Source organism: Somniosus microcephalus, chromosome 6, assembly GCF_052327205.1.
Source record: "Somniosus microcephalus isolate GS21.2 chromosome 6, FLI_Smic_1.0, whole genome shotgun sequence".
Lineage (NCBI taxonomy): Eukaryota > Metazoa > Chordata > Chondrichthyes > Squaliformes > Somniosidae > Somniosus > Somniosus microcephalus.
Genome location: NC_140992.1, coordinates 36,098,828 through 36,118,592, shown reverse-complemented (window position 1 = coordinate 36,118,592; position 19,765 = coordinate 36,098,828). Strand labels below are relative to the sequence as shown.

General features: G+C 44.0%; 1 protein-coding gene across 25 annotated transcripts in view; it reads right to left on the bottom strand.

Moving 5' to 3' along the window:
• Positions 1 to 19,765, bottom strand: part of LOC147115607 (disks large homolog 1) — a 439,472-nt gene that overhangs the window by 124,098 nt on the left and 295,609 nt on the right. For all 25 annotated transcript variants that reach the window (XR_015078647.1, XM_085989989.1, XM_085989992.1 and 22 more), the window contains one exon: positions 9,296 to 9,431. Coding sequence is in view for 24 of the 25 variants with exons in the window: in XM_085989989.1 (XP_085846115.1) it covers positions 9,296 to 9,431 (136 nt within the window). In the remaining variant the exon portion in view is untranslated. The remainder of the gene's footprint in view (positions 1 to 9,295; positions 9,432 to 19,765) is intronic.

Here is a 19,765-nt window from a genome sequence, read left to right as displayed (position 1 = left end):
ACCAAGGTGATGCGCTATTAATTACTCAAAAGACTGAGGTTAAGCGAGTAACTAACAGGCTTTTATTAACAAGAGAATGAAGGTGTGCCTCGAGTGGTCGACCAGTCCAGAATACAGAGGGACTGTGGAGCAGTCACCTTTATACCTGGACTCGTGGGAGGAGTCAGCCGAGGCATGTACAGACATGTACACAGTGGAATACAAACACCCACACAAGCAGGTATAACAGTGGTTTACCACATTCACCCCTTGTTTAAAAATGAGTCCGGCGGGGTGAAGTGTATTAAAAGTTTGTGTATTGGAGTCTCTCAGGAGGTCTTGTCTGCCGCTGTGATCGACGTGGCGACGGCAGGGGTAGTGAAGCTTCCGGCGTCGAGTCCCGCGAGGGTGGGGCACTGGTGTGTAGTCCTCGTGGGTGTCGAGCGGGTCGCGAGGCCCAGGCGTGCCATCTGCTGGGGTTGGATATTGGATCGTGGGGGGGGGGGGGTGGTAGTGGGTTACTGGGGCCCCCGAGGGTGCGAGGTCTCGTATGGAGACTGTGTCCTCCCGCCCGTCCGGGTACGCAATGTAAGCATACTGGGGGTTGGCGTGGAGGAGGTCGACCCTCTCGACCAGGAGGTCCGTTTTATGGGTCCTCACGTGTCTTCTCAGTAGGACCGGCCCTGGGGATGTCAGCCATGGCGGTAGCGATGTCCCCGATGTGGACTTCCTTGGGAAGACAAACATTTTCTCATGAGGGGTGGCGTTAGTGGCAGTGCAGAGCAGTGACCGAATAGAGTGGAGCGCATCGGGGAGCACATCCTGCCAGCAGGAGGTTGGAAGGCCCCTAGACTTTAAGGCTAGCAGGGCGGCCTTCCAAACTGTCGCATTCTCTCTTTCCACCTGTCCGTTCCCCCGGGGGTTGTAACTGGTGGTCCTGCTTGTGGCAATACCCCTAGCGAGCAGGTACTGGCGGAGTTCGTCGCTCATAAACGATGAGCCCCGGTCGCTATGGATATAGCTGGGGAAACCGAACAGGGTGAAGAGTTCGTTCAGACATTTAATGACCGTGGCACTGGTCATGTCCGGGCAGGGGATGGCGAACGGGAAACGGGAGTACTCATCAATAATGTTGAGGAAGTACACATTGCGGTCGGAGGAGGGGAGAGGCCCTTTAAAATCAACGCTCAGGCGCTCGAAGGGGCGAGTGGCTTTTATCAGGTGAGCCCTGTCTGGTCTATAAAAGTGCGGTTTGCACTCAGCGCAGACTTGGCAGTTCCTGGTCATGGTCCTGACCTCCTCAATGGAGTAAGGCAGGTTGCGGGCCTTGATGAAGTGGAAGAACCTTGTGACCCTCGGGTGGCAGAGGTCATTGTGGAGGGCCCGCAGTCTATCGATCTGCGCGCTGGCGCAGGTGCCACGCGATAGAGCATCCGGGGGTTCATTGAGCTTCCCGGGCCGGTACAAGATCTCGTAATTGTAGGTGGAAAGTTCGATTCTCCACCTCAAGATCTTGTCGTTTTTGATTTTGCCCCTCTGCTTGTTGTTAAACATAAAAGCAACTGAACGCTGGTCAGTGAGCAGGGTAAATCGTTTTCCGACCAGGTAGTGCCTCCAATGACGCACAGCCTCCACAATAGCCTGGGCCTCCTTCTCAACAGCGGAGTGTCTGGTCTCCGGGCCCTGGAGGGTTCGTGAAGAGGGCCACGGGTCTCCCCGCCTGATTAAGGGTAGCGGCCAGGGCAAAGTCGGACGCGTCGCTTTCCACCTGGAAGGGGATGGATTCGTCCACTGCGTGCATGGTGGCTTTGGCAATGTCTTCCTTGATACGGTGGAAGGCTAAGCGGGCCTCTGCCGTCAAGGGAAAAGAGGTGGACTTGATCAGCGGACGGGCCTTGTCCGCATAGTAGGGGACCCACTGGGCGTAATAGGAGAAAAACCCTAGGCACCTCTTCAGGGCCTTGAGGCAGTGGGAGTTCCATAAGGGGACGCATCCGGTCGGGGTTGGGACCGATGACTCCGTGTTCCACAACACAGCCAAGGATGGCGAGGCGGGTTGTGCGGAATATGCACTTCTCCTTGTTATACGTCAGGTTCAGGAGTTGGGCGGTGCATAGGAATTTTTCGAGGTTTGCGTCATGGTCCTGCAAGTCATGGCCGCAGATGGTCACATTGTCCAGATATGGGAAAGTGGCCTGCAACGCATTTTGATCGACCATCCGGTCCATCTCCCTTTGGAAGACGGAGACCCCGTTGGTGACGCCAAAGGGAACCCTAAGGAAGTGATAGAGGCGGCCGTTTGCCTCAAAGGCAGTATACTGGCGGTCCTCAGGGTGGATAGGGAGCTGGTGGTACGCTGATTTCAGGTCAATGGTCGAGAAGACGCGGTACTGCGCGATCTGGTTGACCATATCAGCTATACGGGGGAGTGGGTAAGCGTCCAGCAGGGTGTAGCGATTTGTTGTCTGGCTGTAGTCGATGACCAGGCGCTGCTTCTCGCCGGTCTTAACGACCACAACCTGGGCTCGCCAGGGGCTGGTGCTGCCCTCAATAATCCCCTCCTTCAGGAGCCGCTCCACTTCGGTTTTAATGAAAACCCTGTCCCCGGCACTGTATCGCCTGCTCTTTGTGGCGATGGGCTTACAGTCGGGGGTGAGGTTAGCAAACAGTGGGGGGGGGGGGTGACTCTGAGTGTGGAGAGGTTGCACCTGGTGCGCGGCGGGCAATTTGGAAGCTGCTGGCTGCGGACTGTGAGTGGGGGGGAGGGGTCCACCGTACGCCATCGTAACACTTTTAAGAGTCAAAAAGGCAGGTTGTTTCGTGACCATTTACCTTAATGTCCATTGTGGACCGGGCCAGTTGGTGCGGTCTCGCTTGGTCCAGCGTAACGGAGGCCAGCGTAGGGGTCGGTATGTCGCTGCGGGAATCAGATGAGGCGGTGTTGGGGGCCTGCTGCGTCCCGGCTGGCGTCCAAGATGGCGGCGTCCATGATCCCCATGTGGCTGGAGGCGCACCAAAATGGCTGCTGTTCCGGTGGTTCGCACATGGCTGGGGAGGCCCAAGATGGCGGCCCGCACGGCCCACACGCGGCGCTGCTGGGGTTCGGGGTGGCTTTGGCCCTGCAGACGCTGGCGTAGTGTCCCTTCTTCCCGCAGCCCGAGCAGATCGCATTTTTCGCCGGGCAGCGCGCTCTGGGGTGTTTGGCCTGGCCACAGAAGTAGCATTTCTGGCCTTGGGACACTGCTGCGGTAGTTGGGCCGTTGCTGGGATGTGGCTGGGGTGGCACGGCGCTATGAGACGGTCCTACCGTGTCCCAGGCTGTCGTTCCCCGCAGCGTCCACGGTGCAGAGGAGTAGGCATCCATGCCCCGGTAGGCTGCGTCCAATGATAGTGCGAGTTCAGAGGCCTTGTTGAGATAGAGGTCACTCTGCTCCAACAGTCGCTGTCGGGTGTAATTGGACCTGTGGCCCGCTACAAAAGCGTCCCGGATAAGTTCCTCTGTGTACACGGCGGCCTTTACATCCTTACAACCACAGGCCCGGCCAAGCACAGACAGTGCCTGAAGGTATTCCTCGGTCGATTCCCCAGGTTGTTGTTTACGACTCCCCAGGAGGTGCCTGGCGTACACCTCGTTCACTGGGCGCGTGTACTGGTCCTTGAGGAGCTTGAGAGCAGCCGTGTACGAGGTCACGTCCTGGATGACCGAGTACGCTCGGTGGTTCACTTTGGAGGTCAGGACATCCAGTTTGTCCTCATCCGATTTGACCGTTGCAGCGGAGGCGATCAGGAATCTTTCAAAGCACCTAAGCCAGTGAGCAAACTTGGTGGATGCGTCCGCCTCCCGCTGGTCTAAGTCCAGGCATGCTGGTGTGAGGATCTTCTCCATTATAAAAAAATCTTGTTAATAAAATTGATGCGCTATTAATTACTCAAAAGACTGAGGTTAAGTGAGTAACTAACAGGCTTTTATTAACAAGAGAATGAAGGTGTGCCTCGAGTGGTCGACCAGTCCAGAATACAGAGGGACTGTGGAGCAGTCACCTTTATACCTGGACTCGTGGGAGGAGTCAGCCGAGGCATGTAAAGACATGTACACAGTGGAATACAAACACCCACACAGGCAGGTATAACAGTGGTTTACCACACAAGGTCCCTCTGATCCTCTGTCCTTCCTAGGGTCCTACCATTCATTGTGTATTCCCTTGCCTTGTTAGTCCTCCCAAAATGCATCACCTCACACTTTTCAGGGTTAAATTCCATTTGCCACTGCTCTGCGCATCTGACCAACCTGTTTATATCGTCCTGTAGCCTGAGGCTTCCCTCCTCGCTATTTACCCCTCCACCAATTTTCGTGTCATCTGCAAACTTACTGATCATACCTCCTACATTCATATCTAAATCATTAATGTACACTACAAACAGCAAGGGACCCAGCACCGATCCCTGCGGTACACCACTGGACACAGGCTTCCAGTCACAAAAACAACCTTCAACCATCACCCTCTGCCTTTTGCCACTAAGCCAATTTTGGATTGCCCTGGATCCCATGGGCTCTTACCTCCTTGACCAGTTTCCCATGCGGGACTTTGTCAAAAGCCTTACTGAAGTCCATGTAGACTACATCAACTGCACGAGCCTCATCCACACACCTAGTCACCCCCTCAAAAAATTCAATCAAATTGGTTAGACATGATCTCCCCCCGACAAAGCCATGCTGACTATCCTTGATTAATCCTTGCCTCTCCAAGTGGAGACTAATTCTGTCCCTCAGAATTGTTTCCAATCATTTCCCTACCACTGATGTTAGGCTCACTGGCCTGTAATTCCCTGGTTTATCCCTACTACCCTTCTTGAATAATGGTACTACGTTAGCTGTCCTCCAGTCCTCTGGCACCTCCCCTGTGGCCAGAGGGGTTCTGAAAATTTGTGTCAGAGTCCCTGCAATCTCCTCTCTTGCCTCACTCAGCAGCCTGGGATACATCTCGTCTGGGCCTGGGGATTTATCCACTTTTAAGCCCGATAAAACCGCTAGTACCTCCTCCCTTTCAATACTAATTTGTTGAAGTATATCACAATCCCCCTGCCTGATTTCTATGCCTACATCGTCCTTCTCCATAGTGAACACAGATGCAAAATATTCATTTAAAACCTCACCCACATCTTCCGGCTCTACACACAGATTGCCACTTTGGTCCCTAATGGGCCCTACTCTTTCCCTGATTATCCTCTTGCCCTTAATATTCCCTAATGGGCCCTACTCTTTCCCTGATTATCCTCTTGCCCTTAATATACGTATAAAACACCTCGAGATTTTCCTTTATTTTGCCTGCCAGCGTTTTTTCATGCCCCCTCTTCGTTCTCCTAACTTCTTTTTTTAAGTACCCCCTGCACTTTCTATACTCTTCTTGGGCTTCCACTGTTTTTAGTCCTTTGTATCTGCGAAAAGCCTCCCTTTTTTTCCTAATCCATTCTTGTATATCCCTTGACATCCAGGGTTCCCTGGACTTGTTGGTCCCACCCTTGACCTTTACGGGAACATGTTGGCACTGTACTCATCCTTTCCATTAAGTGCAAACTTCCATTCCTTGTTTTCTTTCTCCCACTGAATTATCATCAGGGAGCTGGAGCAACTCGAGTGGAAAATCAAGGCAAAAATGGAATACAAGAATTTGGGATAATGTAGTAATAAGTCGATTATACTTTTTGAAAGAGAATGGTGGTGGTACATAGTGTAGATTGGTAACTTATGGCAGAGTGATGGTCTTCGACTTGAAAATTAGGAAATGGGAGCAAAACCATTTAAAAACTGTTCATGTAGATTACATATAGTGCCGTGATATTTAACCTAAGAGCAGCAGTGAGATTTGAAGTCAAAGAGAGATTTTGGTGAATATGGACTGGAGTAAAGAGAAAAAATTAATCTGTAGGAGGGCAAGAGTTTGGGGGTGGGAAAGGTGGAATGGCAGCGAGCTCCTGAGATCCTAAAGTGCCGTAAATGCTGCATTTGATTAACTTGAAAGTACAATCTGTGATCAGATCAGTTCAATTTTTTTGGGTGACAGAAAGGAAGGTTTTCTTTTTAAATAAGAGGAAACTGTCCTTCTGCCTCCCTCACACAAACACGAAGGCAGTTTTAATAATACTACCACACCTTTATATGAAATAAAGGCAACATCTACTTTATCATCGGGACAAACTGCTAAACAGGACCACATTCCAAAGCTGTCTGAGTTGGTGATCAGTCAACAATGTTGTAGCACTAAAGGATGGGACATGGGCCCGCATCTGTGATTTCCCTTCGACATGGTGAGCTTTTGGTGCCAACTATTGAAGTTGCTGAATGAAAAGCTTGGAGTGGGGGGGGGGGGCCCCAAGGAAAAGAGAGAGGGAGCCCTGCCTCTTAGATAGAGAATGTGCATGGCAGGAAACAGGAGAGAGAAAAGTAAATTAAATAGGGATTGGACGAGCAGAGAAAGTTCACTGTTCTTTTCTCTCCTCCCCCATAAAAAGCAGTTATGAGGGCACAGAAGAAAGAAACCCACGCAAAGTACCATTTCAAACTGGAAGGATTAGTTTAATATAAAACAGACACAGAAGACAGACTACTCCATACAGGTTTGAATTCTTGGTTTTCCGTTATTCACTACTAGATCATTTTAAATAGAAATGCTTCAAGGAGACTGGGGTACAGGTTACCTCACTGGATGATGCATGAATAATGAGAAATCATGGGGCTTTCAAACAGGGAATAAGGTTGCTTTTTATTCCCACAGTTAAATATTAAATCATATTTTTAAAGGTCTGCTGATTTCAGTGTAAAATCTGTGCAAGTTTTATTAACATTTTGATGATTAATTTTAGTCATTAGTGCTAGAGTTGAAAGGCAAATTCAATACTCCAATAAGCAAATAGGTCTAGAACTAATTATCAATTCCATTTCACAGGAATATTGAGGCTGCCAACACCTGCTTAAGAACAGCCATAAATAACTCACATTTCCTTTCAGATAGCGAGATGTCCCAAGGTGCTTTACTAAGGGCCAATTTAGACATTAAGCAGGAACTAGAGATCATCAAGGCAGGTGACTGCGGTGCAGTTGAAGAGGTTGGTTTTCAGGGGGTCTTTGAAGGTGGGAATGGAGGGGTGTGTCGAGAATCACAGAATGTTGCGGGGGAGGTGTTTAAATTTAGTAGCAGCATTTTGACACCAGATCACAATACTATACCAGTTGCTAGTTGAAATTGCATAGTTCCCTGCTTAAGGGTTTTTCTTTCCGCATGTGCAGGGCAGCCATCAGTTCACAGAAATCTTAGGGTCAACTTAAAGCAAAAAAAAACTACTTTGCTGAGGAGCATTAATCATTTTATATCTCCAAATTCTAAATGATGGCATTAAACTTGAGAGGTGGTTTCAAGGAAGTTTGGTAGCCCAAGAGGGAGGTTTTGGCAACTTGAAGTAGATAAAAAGGAAGGACACAGAAATGCAAACTGAAAATTATATTCGTCCTCTGGGTACTGAAGGTAATTAGCAACTACTTTGAGATGGGATAGAGGAACTGATGCATTAATTACTAACACTAGGTAATAAAGATCGTATTAACTAACTCATGGTTTCACTCCTATGGGTCTCTTGTGGTTAACCTCATTCTCAAAGATGCTCAGTGAAAATATCATGGGGTAGCTTTTTGTTTTCACTGCCTAGGCAATAATCTGGCAGGACAGATCACACAACCTTTATAGAACGTACCCGATATTCATTCTACTGAAATCAATGGAATGGAAATCAGGCAGGTCCGACAGAGGGCTGCCGTGCATCATGCCAGATTACTGCCCAGACAGTGAAGACAAAAATCTACTCCATGGGATTCATGAGATGTCATGTCGTAAACACAGGGAAAATAGGCCAAATGTATCTGGAATAAAATTTGTACGGTTTCTGAATACAATAAATTACATACCTAATTATAGCAGACAGGTAAACAGAACGGGCTTATAATCATTTATTACGGCAATTACAGAGCTCCCTTAACATAGCAATATAGTCCAAAGGACTTTACCAAAAGGGAAGGGGGGAAACAGATAAATCAATAGTAAGCGAGAGTTAGAGAACGTAATTGAAGGCATGGCGGAAGAGGTAGGTTTGGAGAAGGATTACTAAGGTGGGGAGAGATGTAGCAAGCCCTGGGGTTTAGGAGAATTCTAGAGTACAGGGTCATGATGCTTGATGGAGTTCCTAAAGTAGTGAGGGATGCCATGCATGGACTGGGGCAAGTGGAGCCAGCTAACACAGCCAAGCAGATGGCCTTAATTTTGGAGCCGAAGACGACTATAAACTCATCACACTTGCATAAGGTGAAAATAGAGGAACAATAAAAGGAAGCAGTTTGTCAAAGAAGGAGATTTAGAATTGCCCTCAACATCCAGGTGATCCTGGAGTAGTGAAAATTTGGCTGCAGAGGGGGCAAGGAGATATGGCTTGAGGTGGTCAATGCAGATCTGGGTTGAATTATTAGGCAAGGTGGGCACTATCTACTCTTAAAGCTGTGGCCTACAGATTTGAATAGAGATAGAAGTTGTACCAGGAAAAACACTGGAGTGGGTGACTAGGAGGGATTTGGCATTTTTATTTTAGGGTAGATGATTATTTATATTCCAAAAGATTTTGTTCACTAATTCTGGTACTAACTGGGATTGCTGTTGTAAATAAGGTAAAAAAAAAGTCCCTCTTATTCACCAGATGGCTTTGAGACATTTCATGGTTAAACTGCAGCGAGAGGGCAGCCACACATAGTCACAGTGAATGCAAAAGGAATGATCAATTTCCCAGGAGCCAACTAAACAAAGTGGTAGGAACAGGTGTTATACACCAACATGACTTTGTTACCAATTGATCAAAGTGTAAAAAATAATTGGTCAGCAGGGGCAGGAGACATCGATCAGGAGTTGGGACAGTCATGGATACTTCAGGTTGGAGAGTCTGCAGTTCATCCACTCCAACAGCAAGCAATGTGTTGACAGCACTGCCTTCTGACAAAATCTCTCCAAAAGGAGTAAATGGCTGTCCATTAATGAGTAGAAAACATTCACTTTGAAACTGGAGTTTCTTGTCTAAACAAAATAAAAGTGCATACGTGTTTAGAAACAGCTATTGGGAGTGTTTTGTGTATTAAGGATATTCTTCAAAGCCTATAATTCTCTTATAATGAGACTTACTGGATAATGAGGACAAAGTGCTGAGCAACAGGAATAGAAGGGTTTTCGGTTTTATGCCAGTTGCTGAGCAATTGTAAATGCATTATAAATTCAGGAAACCTTACCTGGTCATTTCATCATCACCCATGACTTTGGTAATTGGTGAGTATCTGCCTGGTGATGATGGAGGAAGAGTCGGTTTGTATTCTGTACTCCCTAAATAGTTGGATGGTGAGATATGATTTTCCAATTGGGAATAGGCTGGAAGAACACAAAATAAAATAGGATGCATTGGTAAGACAATCATATTTTTCCAAACATCTTTACATTTTTGTTACAATACACTGAAAATCAAAGCAGTCTATGTACACAAAATTAACCAAAAAAAATCTGGGTAAACATTCAATTCATAAAATAGTTTTTTCTCCATCCTACACAAAAATGCTTTGTGATCCATTTGACAAGTTTGAATCAAAAAGTAGCTTATGTCTAGCATTCTAGAGCATCATCATTTACTCCACAAAATGTGTAAATGGGCTGGTGGTTTCACACCTTGATGCACTAGACTACAGATCAATAATCATGGATTGGAGTCTGGGATCCTCAACTTCAGTTCATGCTTTCTCAGGGAGACAACAGGCAGAGATTAGTTGCTTCTTCACGAGAAGGAAGCAGAAGGCTGAAGACAAGTCACACTGACTTCAGCTGGTTAAAGAGCGTCATTGTGAATGTCCTGTGTGCAAATCACCCACCTTATTTCAAAGTGATGCATGGCACAGAGCCATGGGAGGAGAGAGAAGACAGAGGGAAAAAAAGAACAGAGTAGAACAGAGGTGAAAACTTTCTATAGACTTTAGAAACGGCCATATAATCTTACAGGCAAAGAATGTATAATTCTTCACTTCCTTTTGCATCTGCGCTTGAAAACTTTTCCTCCAAGTCACTCACAATAGCACTTTCAAACCGTCAGCTGCCTAGCCTTTGACCTTCCATCCACCATGACATATCTGCAATTGTCGATCTGCTCAACCCCTCCTTCATCTTCACCTTTGATGCCTTTGTTCCCATTAAAATCTTTACTCTCCCTCTTCCTGGGCATTACCCCCAATATGGTCCCCAACTTCATTCCTTCAAGTCCAACTGGTGCATGACTGGTTTAGCCATCCATCACCAGATTTGACCGAATCAAGAATCAGCCTGGAAATCAAAGATAACCCCTGGCTTCTTTTTTCCACTACCAGCCATTTCTTTTGACCCCTCTCCTCTGCACAATTGACTCCCACCTTCAACAAGTGCGAGGTGCTCATGGACTTCTTTGTCGCCAAGACTGAGACCATCCGGTCAGCTGGCTCTGCTGCTCCCCCCACCTTTCCCAGCAAACCAAACTTCCCTGCAGACTCCCCCCTGCACTAGCCTTGATCATGCTTCTTTCTCTAGCTTTTCTCCCAGCTCCCCTCATGTGCTTTCTGAGCTCATCTGGTTCACCACCTACTCTCTTGACCCCATTCCCACTAAACTGATGACCACATAACTTTCATTCATGGCTCCCATGCTCTCTAACGTTGTAAATGCTCTCCTCTCTTTCAAAGCCACCTTCATCACACCCTCCTGAAAAAACCTCAACCCCTCTGTCCTTGCAAACATCTCCAATCTCCTTTCCTCTCCAAAGTCTTTGAGCGTGTTGGCACCTCCCAAATTCAGTCCATCTTTCCTGCAACTCCACAGCTGAATCTCTCCAATCATGTTTCCGCCCTGCCAAAGCACTAAAACAGTCCTAGTCAAAGTCACAAATGACAGCCTCTGTGATTGCAGTGCATTATCCCTCCACGTCCTCTCTGTAGCCTTTAAACACGGTTGATCACATCATGCTCCTCCAATGCCTCTACTCCGCTGTTCATTTCCCTGCTCTTGCTTGGTTACACTCAGTCACAGTACCTACAGCAATGGCTTCTCTTCCTGCCCTACACCATTACCTCTGGGGTCCCCCAAGGATCAACACCCCCACCACCCCCCACTTGCTTCCTAATCTACCTGCTGCCCCTTGGCAATATCATCTGCAGACATGGGAGTCATCTTCCACATGTATGCTGACGACACCCAGCTCTACCTCTCCACCACTCCAATGTGTCTGTGCTGTCAGACTGTTTGTCCAACATCCAGTCTTGGATGAGCTGCAATTTCCTTCAGTTAAACACTGGGAAGACCAACGCCAATTTCTGTACCCCTGCCTCCGATTGAATTACCCTTTCCCCAGCCAATGCCTCAAGTTGAAGCAGACTGTTCACAACCTTGGCATCTTGTACTACCCGGAGCGGAGCTTCCGAATCCCATATCCTCTCTATCACAAAGACTGCCTACTTCCACCTCTAACATTGCCTGCCTCCACCCCTGCTTCAGCCTATCTGCTACTGAAACTATCATCCATGCCTGTTACTTCCAAACTTGACTATTTCACTGCTCTTTTGGCCAGACTCCCATCCTCCACACTGTAAACTTCAGCTCATCCAAAAACACTGAATCCTGTATCCTATCCAACACCAAATCTCACTCATCCATCGCGCCGGTCCTTTCTGACCTACATTGGCTCTCGATACCACCAACACCAATCCTCTTGTTTAAATCCCTTCATGGCCTCGCCCCTCATTTCTAACCTGTTCTAGACATACCTCCTCCCCAGAACACTTTGTTTCTCCAACTTCTTATGCATGCTCTCCTTCCTTCGCCCACCACTGCCAGCTGTGCATTCAGTCATTTAGGCCCCACACTCTGCAATTCCCTTCCTATCCCCTTCTGCCTCTCCATCTCCCTTTCAAGACCCTCCTTATAACTCATTTCATCACCCCATCTTATATTTGGCTCGGTATCCATTATTGTCCGATTATGTCTCGGTGAAGCACAGTGGGAATTTTTCTTCATTAATGGAGCCATATGAAATGTAAGTTGCTGTAATTCATGAATATCTAGCCTGGCAGTTGGCATTTATTTGATTCTAATTTTTGATGCTTCTGAAATCACTTAAAGGGGTTGATTTAGGTCCATACGACTACTGATTCAGAGCTTTTCAATGCGAGTAGTAAGCCAAGCAATTCTAACACTTAAAAATACTCGACAAGTGTTGGCTTTGGTAAGCAACAAAGCAAGGGTTAAACATACAATTCTAAAACACAAATTACACCTGGAGAGGATTACAAAACAATATAACCAAGAGGCTGAGGAAATTCTTATATAAAACAATGGACAACTGCAAGTTAAAGTGTATAACTCACTCCCAGCTATCCATTTTTTTTTTTTTTTACACAAGGTGTTCAGATTATATATAAACAGATACACACAGATTATATATCAAAAGTACAGACGTTTCGACAATGAGACTTAAATTCAAAGGTATTTGCAATAACTAAACAGAGAATTTGGATATACAGGCTTCAGAGATAATTCAAACATAAAAGTAGTGCGATTAGTTCATTTTGTATTTGACTGAGTTTCTCTTTTGAATTTGAGAAGTCAGACTCAAAATCCAGCAGGTCCCTGGAACTCTTACATAGAATATAATATCTACTGTTTTTATTTTCTTATCCACCTTTTGTTCATTCTGGAGGCTGGTTGAAGCATTGTGACATAGGACCAAGTGTATGACTCAGTATTGCGATATTCAACCTGAATTATAACAGCTTCAGTATTAGAGTGACTTTCCAGAGCAGTTCATATATTATTTGAAATTATTCTAAAGCAATTATTGCCAGAGGCAGCAGAAAAAAACCTAGAAGTGTCCATTTCATTAACAGTCTAAATGCTTCCACAAAAAAGATTTCAAAACTGTAGTGAAATGTGTCTTTAAGACAGGCTGCCTTGTTTAGTCCCAATGCTAAATTTAATGAACTGGCATTTATGAAGCTATCTTTATATAAAGATCACCTGAGGTTTGTCACAACAGCTGTTAGGTCTCACTAGATTATCAAGAGAAGGCTGCTGATTAAGAGCATGAATTTTTATACAATGTTAAATACATTTAAAAGAAAACCTTGCACAAAAGTAAATTAAAGAGTTTGTTTGCTTTGATTTGGGATTATTTGCAGTAAAAATAATTATGGATTCTACCACCAATAGTCTGTTTACAGTTTTTAATGAAGGCAAAATGTAGTGCTGCCATTTTATAGCCGGACCCAGTTTCCAAAGTCTGGAACAGTACTGGTAACTGTTAAGTTGGCTGGGCTGAAAGGCCCAATTCAATATTTAGATGTAAAATGTACACTAAGGGATGAGGATACATTCATTGTGTGTTGCAATGTAATCACAAAGTCAAAGATTCAGGTGAAAATTTCATTTAATGGAATTATCTTTGACCCTTTACAGTTTGCAGACATTCACATATTGCCAAACTAGAATCTGGAAACAGCAACGTCCTACAAATTGGAGATAATTATAATTCAACACTCAGGTACAGAACATTTTGTAATCACAAATAAACCAAAACAGTTTACATTGTTTGTAAAGAATTATTCCAGCAGGCCTTGAAGAATTCAATCATTTGTTTCCCATCAAGAAATTAATTTGGTCAGAATGAAATGAATTGTGTGTGGGGACAGTGGTTAATGAATTGATTCACAATTTATTGAATCTGCATTAGTCTAGACTTCATTTTATTTATTTTTAAATCTAAAAACATTATTGTCACTTCTGATTAATTCATAAACTCTGAAAGCAATAATATCCTGTGTCTGCAAAGCTATCTCTGAACATTGCTTCTATTATTGAGAATTAATTTAAAATCCATCAACCCTCATTGAATTGCATCAGTTTTATTCAAATATCAAATGTGTCTCTAACTGCTAAGTTCAAGGTATGGAGCATTTGCGCAAACCTAGGGTTATATTTTTGATAGGCTTAATAATGCCTACATTTTGGGAAGGAACAGAGTTATTTACCATCATTAGAACTAATATCCTCTTACCACAAGCCTAACTATTTGTTTCATATTACCCATTAATGGAAACATTCAGCACTATATTGATTCTCTCTCTATATCCCAACTGACAATGATTTACTCATATTACTGTCGGGGGGAGGGGGGGGGCAGAAGGAAGTGGAAAAGAAAGGATTTAAATGATTTTTCCTCACAAATTAATTTATGAAATTACATTTTAAATATTAATATGATTAAATTAAAACAAATAGGCTTTCTATTAGGACCAGGAACTTTAAAAATGTTTTCTCAAGCTGAAGGTTGCCTATTCCAGCATAGCGCTCTCAATTATTTAATATAACCATCAGTAGATCGAAAGGTTTCTCAGCTTTGTAGTTGCTCTTGATATAAAAACCATATTATGCTTTTACCATGCATGTAAAGGCCGCTCCATAACAAACAACACAATTAGCAGAATTCAGCAATTGCAATCCAGTGAATTGGTTGCTGGCTAACAAGACAAATAACTTGGTGATTCAGTCTACCCCAGATACAGAACCAACAGTACTGTAATATTGATATATAAATAATGCCATCAGTGCTGGCATGCAACCTTGCAAATAACCACTGGTAACAGGACATCCTTCACACTTCAATATCTTGCTGAATTGCCAACTGTTCAAATGCATTCACAATTAAAATTGAGTCAAGGAGGTACATATGTTGAGACTAGGAGGTATATATATTGAGACGATCACTGAAACATGTAACTGAAATGCACGACTTTTTGGAGAATTAACTGAGACAGTTAATGTCACAGTAGACTGCACGATGAATCATACATTTTTTTTTCCCAAAATGCATCTACAGGAAACTTTGGTTTATCTGGAGGTTGTATGTCCGGAAACCTTGATCTACCGGCAGAAATCAGGAGCCGTTTTGTTAGGTTTTTTTTCTTCTCGTGGCTTTGTTTTCAACAGTCGGGCTCTGGAAAGTCTCTCTGAAGCTGTTGCTAAGCTACAGAGACGCTTCCAAGGTACGGGCCGACTGTTTACAAGCTGTTGTTAAGCAACAGTGTTTGTTGTCAGATACGGAGATGAAAACCTCCGTATGCTTCAACATTAACTTTATGTCCGGCAGTTTTGATAGATCGGCAATAGCTCGGTCCCGTCGGTGCCGGATATAACAAAGTTTCCTGTATTTGCCTTATTGCTCTTCCCAACTCAAGAAATTTCTAAGTCATGCTTTGGCCTGTAAATTGTTCCATACTACATGACTCGCATGCAGACACGAGTTTCGGCGAAGTGAAAATGAATACATGTCGCATAAAATTGACGTTAAACATTATAAGATTCACTGGTGAATTGCACAGGATACCTCTTGACTCTTTATTTAATTCTTAGGATGTGGTTGTTGCTTGAATGGTCGGCATTTAATGTCCATCCTTAGTTGCTCTAGTTTGATACAACTGAGCAGCTTGCTAGGCCACTTTAGAAAGCAGTTTGAGAGTCAACCACGTTAGTGTGGGACTGAAGTCACATACAGGCCAGACTCAGTAAGGATGGGTGATTTCCTTCCCTAAAGGACATTAGTGAACCAATTAAAAAAAAAAAATCCGACAGCTTCACGGTCACTTTTTATTGACTTCAGATTTCGTATCCAGTTTTTTTTTTTTTTTTTTTTTTAAACAAACCGAATTCAAATTCTCAAACTGCCATAATGGGATTTGAACCAAAGTTCTCAGGATCATTAGTCCAGCCTCAGGATGACTAATCCAGTAACAGATCTCCGTGGCCACCAGTAGCTCAGCTGGGAGACGCTACAGATGCATTCGCACCCGTACTACCAGATTTAGGAACAGCTTCTTTCCCAGGGCTGTCATCCTACTGAACTCCACAAATAAACTCTAAAGCTTGCACATCTGCCAATGCACTTTATTATGGTTATGTTTATGTTAATGTATTACAAGCCAAATGAATGTTGAATGTTTAAATGTCTTAATCTAAATGTACACTCTCGGGAGCCGCAAGCCTACATTTTGTTGTACTGCACTTGTGCACTAACAATGACAATAAAGTTGATTATTATAAATGCTCATTCATGGGAGATACTGGACAATTGAATGCAAATAGGCCCTTGCACATGGGTGGAAGGGAGGGACTGCTGCAACTTGCCCTCACCATACAACCACACATTTGGTTGCCTGCAGGGGTCACTGGCTCACAATTTGGAATGGAACAATTTGGAATGGAACACCTCCGTTCAGTCCGTAAGGGTGACCCCGAGCTTCCGGTCGCCTGTCATTTCAATTCACCGCTCCATTCCCACTCGGACCTCACCGTCCTTGGCCTCTTGTACTGTTCCACGGAAGCTCAACGTAAACTCGAGGAACAGCACCTCATCTTCCGATTAGGCACTCTGCAGCCTTCCGGTCTCAATATCGAGTTCAACAATTTCAGATCATAACCTCGGCCCCTATTTCATTTTTACTTATATTTTTCCACTCCTTTCCTCCCCCCCCCTTTCCTTTTGTTTCTCTCTCACACCTGGCAGCTATCTTTTGCCCTGCCAGTACACTTTACACCTAATCCCAGCCTATTACCATCTCGTCTAGCTTCTAATCTCTTTTACTTCTTTTGGTTCTTTTATTCTTTTGTCCGATCGCAGCCCTGCCTTCGATCTAGTTCCTTTTCTCTCCAGTTTTGAAGAAGGGTCAAACCCGAAACGTCAACTCAAATTTCTCTCCACGGATGTTGCCTGACCTGCTGAGTTTTTCCAGCATTTTCTGTTGTTATTTCGGATTTCCAACATCTGCAGTATTTTGCTATCATCCCCTTTGCAATTCTTCCCTTCCCAAACCCAGGGATGTAGGTGCCAACTGTAATGCACAATTGTGGCCTGGTTAACTCAGGGCAGCCCAGATGCCTCTTTTGTGTCTGCATGTCAAAAAGGGCATGTGCTGTATATGTAGGACTATGCCTTTCATACAATCTTTTATTAGCGTGGGGAGTGAAGAGGGCAGAACTGATGCTCTAAAGTGCTCTCTTTCTTTTAAAAAAAAAGCATCTTACTTGATCTCGGGACCAATTTATTTTACTCTCAATGTTCAATCATAGCTAATGACCCACAGTCTGCATGTCAGGCGGGAAAGCTAATCAATGCTTTGTTCATTAAATTGATCCCTAGCTCAGCATTTTACCATTGCTAATGGCTTTGGTGCTCACTTCCCACAGTCATTGCTAGAGTCTGACTGGTGATGAATACTTGCATCCAAAAGCCACATGAGATGTTCATGACTTATCAGATCACACGAACCAAGGAGCCAGGCCAGCTTTGCAGTTAAATAGTTTCTGCCCATTAGTTTGTCCTCTGAGCTGTTGAAAGATGGGGCACAATATATTTAGGGTTGAAAGAAAGTTATCTTTTGACAGAGGGATCAAGGCCATGAGGAACTGGAAGAATCAGCCCATCAAGCTAAGCCCTTTATTTAAGAGCTGCAAAGCAACCTTTTCCCCTCTCTCCTACTCTGGAACCCCTCTTTCCCTGATGAATCAGGTGTTAACTGAGACAGCATTCACTGTTACAGAGGGGAATGTACAGGATGGATGGGATTTTTGCTGGAACCATACCTATTGCATAGCAGTCAAATGCTACAGAAAGTTTTTCATTCTGGCCGCAGACCTTCTGTACAGGCTAGCAATATGGGCTGCAAGGATAGCCTGAGGGGTCACCTTGCCACTGCAAGAATAAAATGGCAACTGGCAGTATTTGACCCCCAAAAGCAGGGAAAGAAACAACTTTGCAAGGTAGTGCTCCCTGCCTCCAGACATTTTTACCCCTTATTTAGACTGCAGTGGGATACAGTTGTCTGGCTCAAATATTCTTCAGTTTTCTCTTGGCTTTCAATTATACTGCTATAGTTACATGGCTATTTAATATGTTATTTCTTCACATTTGCATTTGTGTGCCATGAGGTATGAATTTTTCATATATAACCTTGATATTTCATTGCATGTGTCAGAGAATCGTAGAATTTTACAACATAGTCTAATCGCCCCATCACGCCTATGCCAACTCTCTGAAAGAGCTGTTCACTGTGTGCCATTCCCCTACCCTATTCCCTTATTAACATTTTTCTTCTTGAAGTATTTATCCACTCCTTTTAAAAGCCATTATGGATTCTGCTTCCACCACGGTTTCCTAACAACACTGCATAAAAACAATCCTCTAACCTCTTCATTCCATCTTAAATTTATGCCTTTTAATTACCGACTCCCTGACCAGTGGAAACCATATTTCCCGTATTTACCCTAAATCAACCCCTTATAATTTTGAAGCCCTCGATCAGATCATCTCCGATCCTTCTCTGTTTTGATGAAAAGAGTCCAAGTTTCTCCAGTCTCTACTTACAACAAAGCCCCCTCATCCTTGCCATCAGCCTAGTGAATCTCTTCTGTACTCTGTCCATTGCTTTGAAATCCTTCTTAAAGAAGATCCCCCAAAACAGTACACAATATTCTAACTGTGGTCGAATCAATGATGTGTTTAGGGTTGACATTTCCCCATTGCTTTTGTACTCGATGCCTCTAGTTACAAAACCTAATATTCCCATATACTTTTTAAAAAAAAGAAATTGCACCTACCTCTACAGATTTGTGTATTCTACTTTTCTACTCCTTTTAAAGTTTTACCATTTGGTATACATTTTCTCTCCTCCTTCCAAAATACATCAGCTCACACTTCTCCATATTAAATTTCATCTGACATCTATCTGCTCAAACTACAAGCCCAAGTCCTTCTGACATCCTTATTGTCCTCTTCAGAGTTGATTACTTTTTTTTTTGTTGTCTGTAAATTTATACCCAAGTCTACATCTATATTTTATATATATATTATTTGAAACAGCTATGTATATGAGGAGCACCATCATAGAGTTCATAAGATAGAGATTATATATGCAATTATATAGGTTTGTTGAGTTGAATTGCCTTCTGATTCCATAGGTTGTGTACATCAGCCAGCATTCACAATGCAGAGCCATATTATCCACAGATGGGGGAAGTGAAGTGTGCCCTTTGAAAACTGCTATCACTATTCAGCACTCTCCGGGTTAAGTTAATGCTAGTTCCCTCTAAATTTCCATTAAAATCAGTGACCTCAACTGAAGACAGAAGTACAATCTAAACACTTTGATTGTCCTTTAGTTTGAAGGTCAAACACCTTCACAGCTTCAAATGATATAGCATTACAATGCTTTGATTCTTCCCAAAGTTATAATATTTTGTCAAAAAGCATTTTAAACAAACTCAAATTCACTGGTCTCTTCGGAAGCCTTTGTAATAGTTTCATTGAGCTTTGGTAATGATGGTTGGTAGGAGACTCCATACAAACACAATCAATAGGGCTTGAAATCCACTGGCGTGCCCTCAATTGTGCTCTCTGCCTGACAAAAGCAGCAACAGATCAATAAAGTGCATTTGTGGCTAATAAAGATATTTAAGAGCTAGCTGTTGCTCATGAATTGGGGACCGAGAGAGAAATGGTTGCCTTGTATTTCTGAACAATGCCAGTCTGCTTTCATGTTTTATTTATTCAATAGTTTCATGTTTTAAGTATACTGTAGTCTTTTATTTTTATGACATTGAAGTGGAAAATGTGGGTATGGTTCTTAATGAATACTTTGCATCTGTCT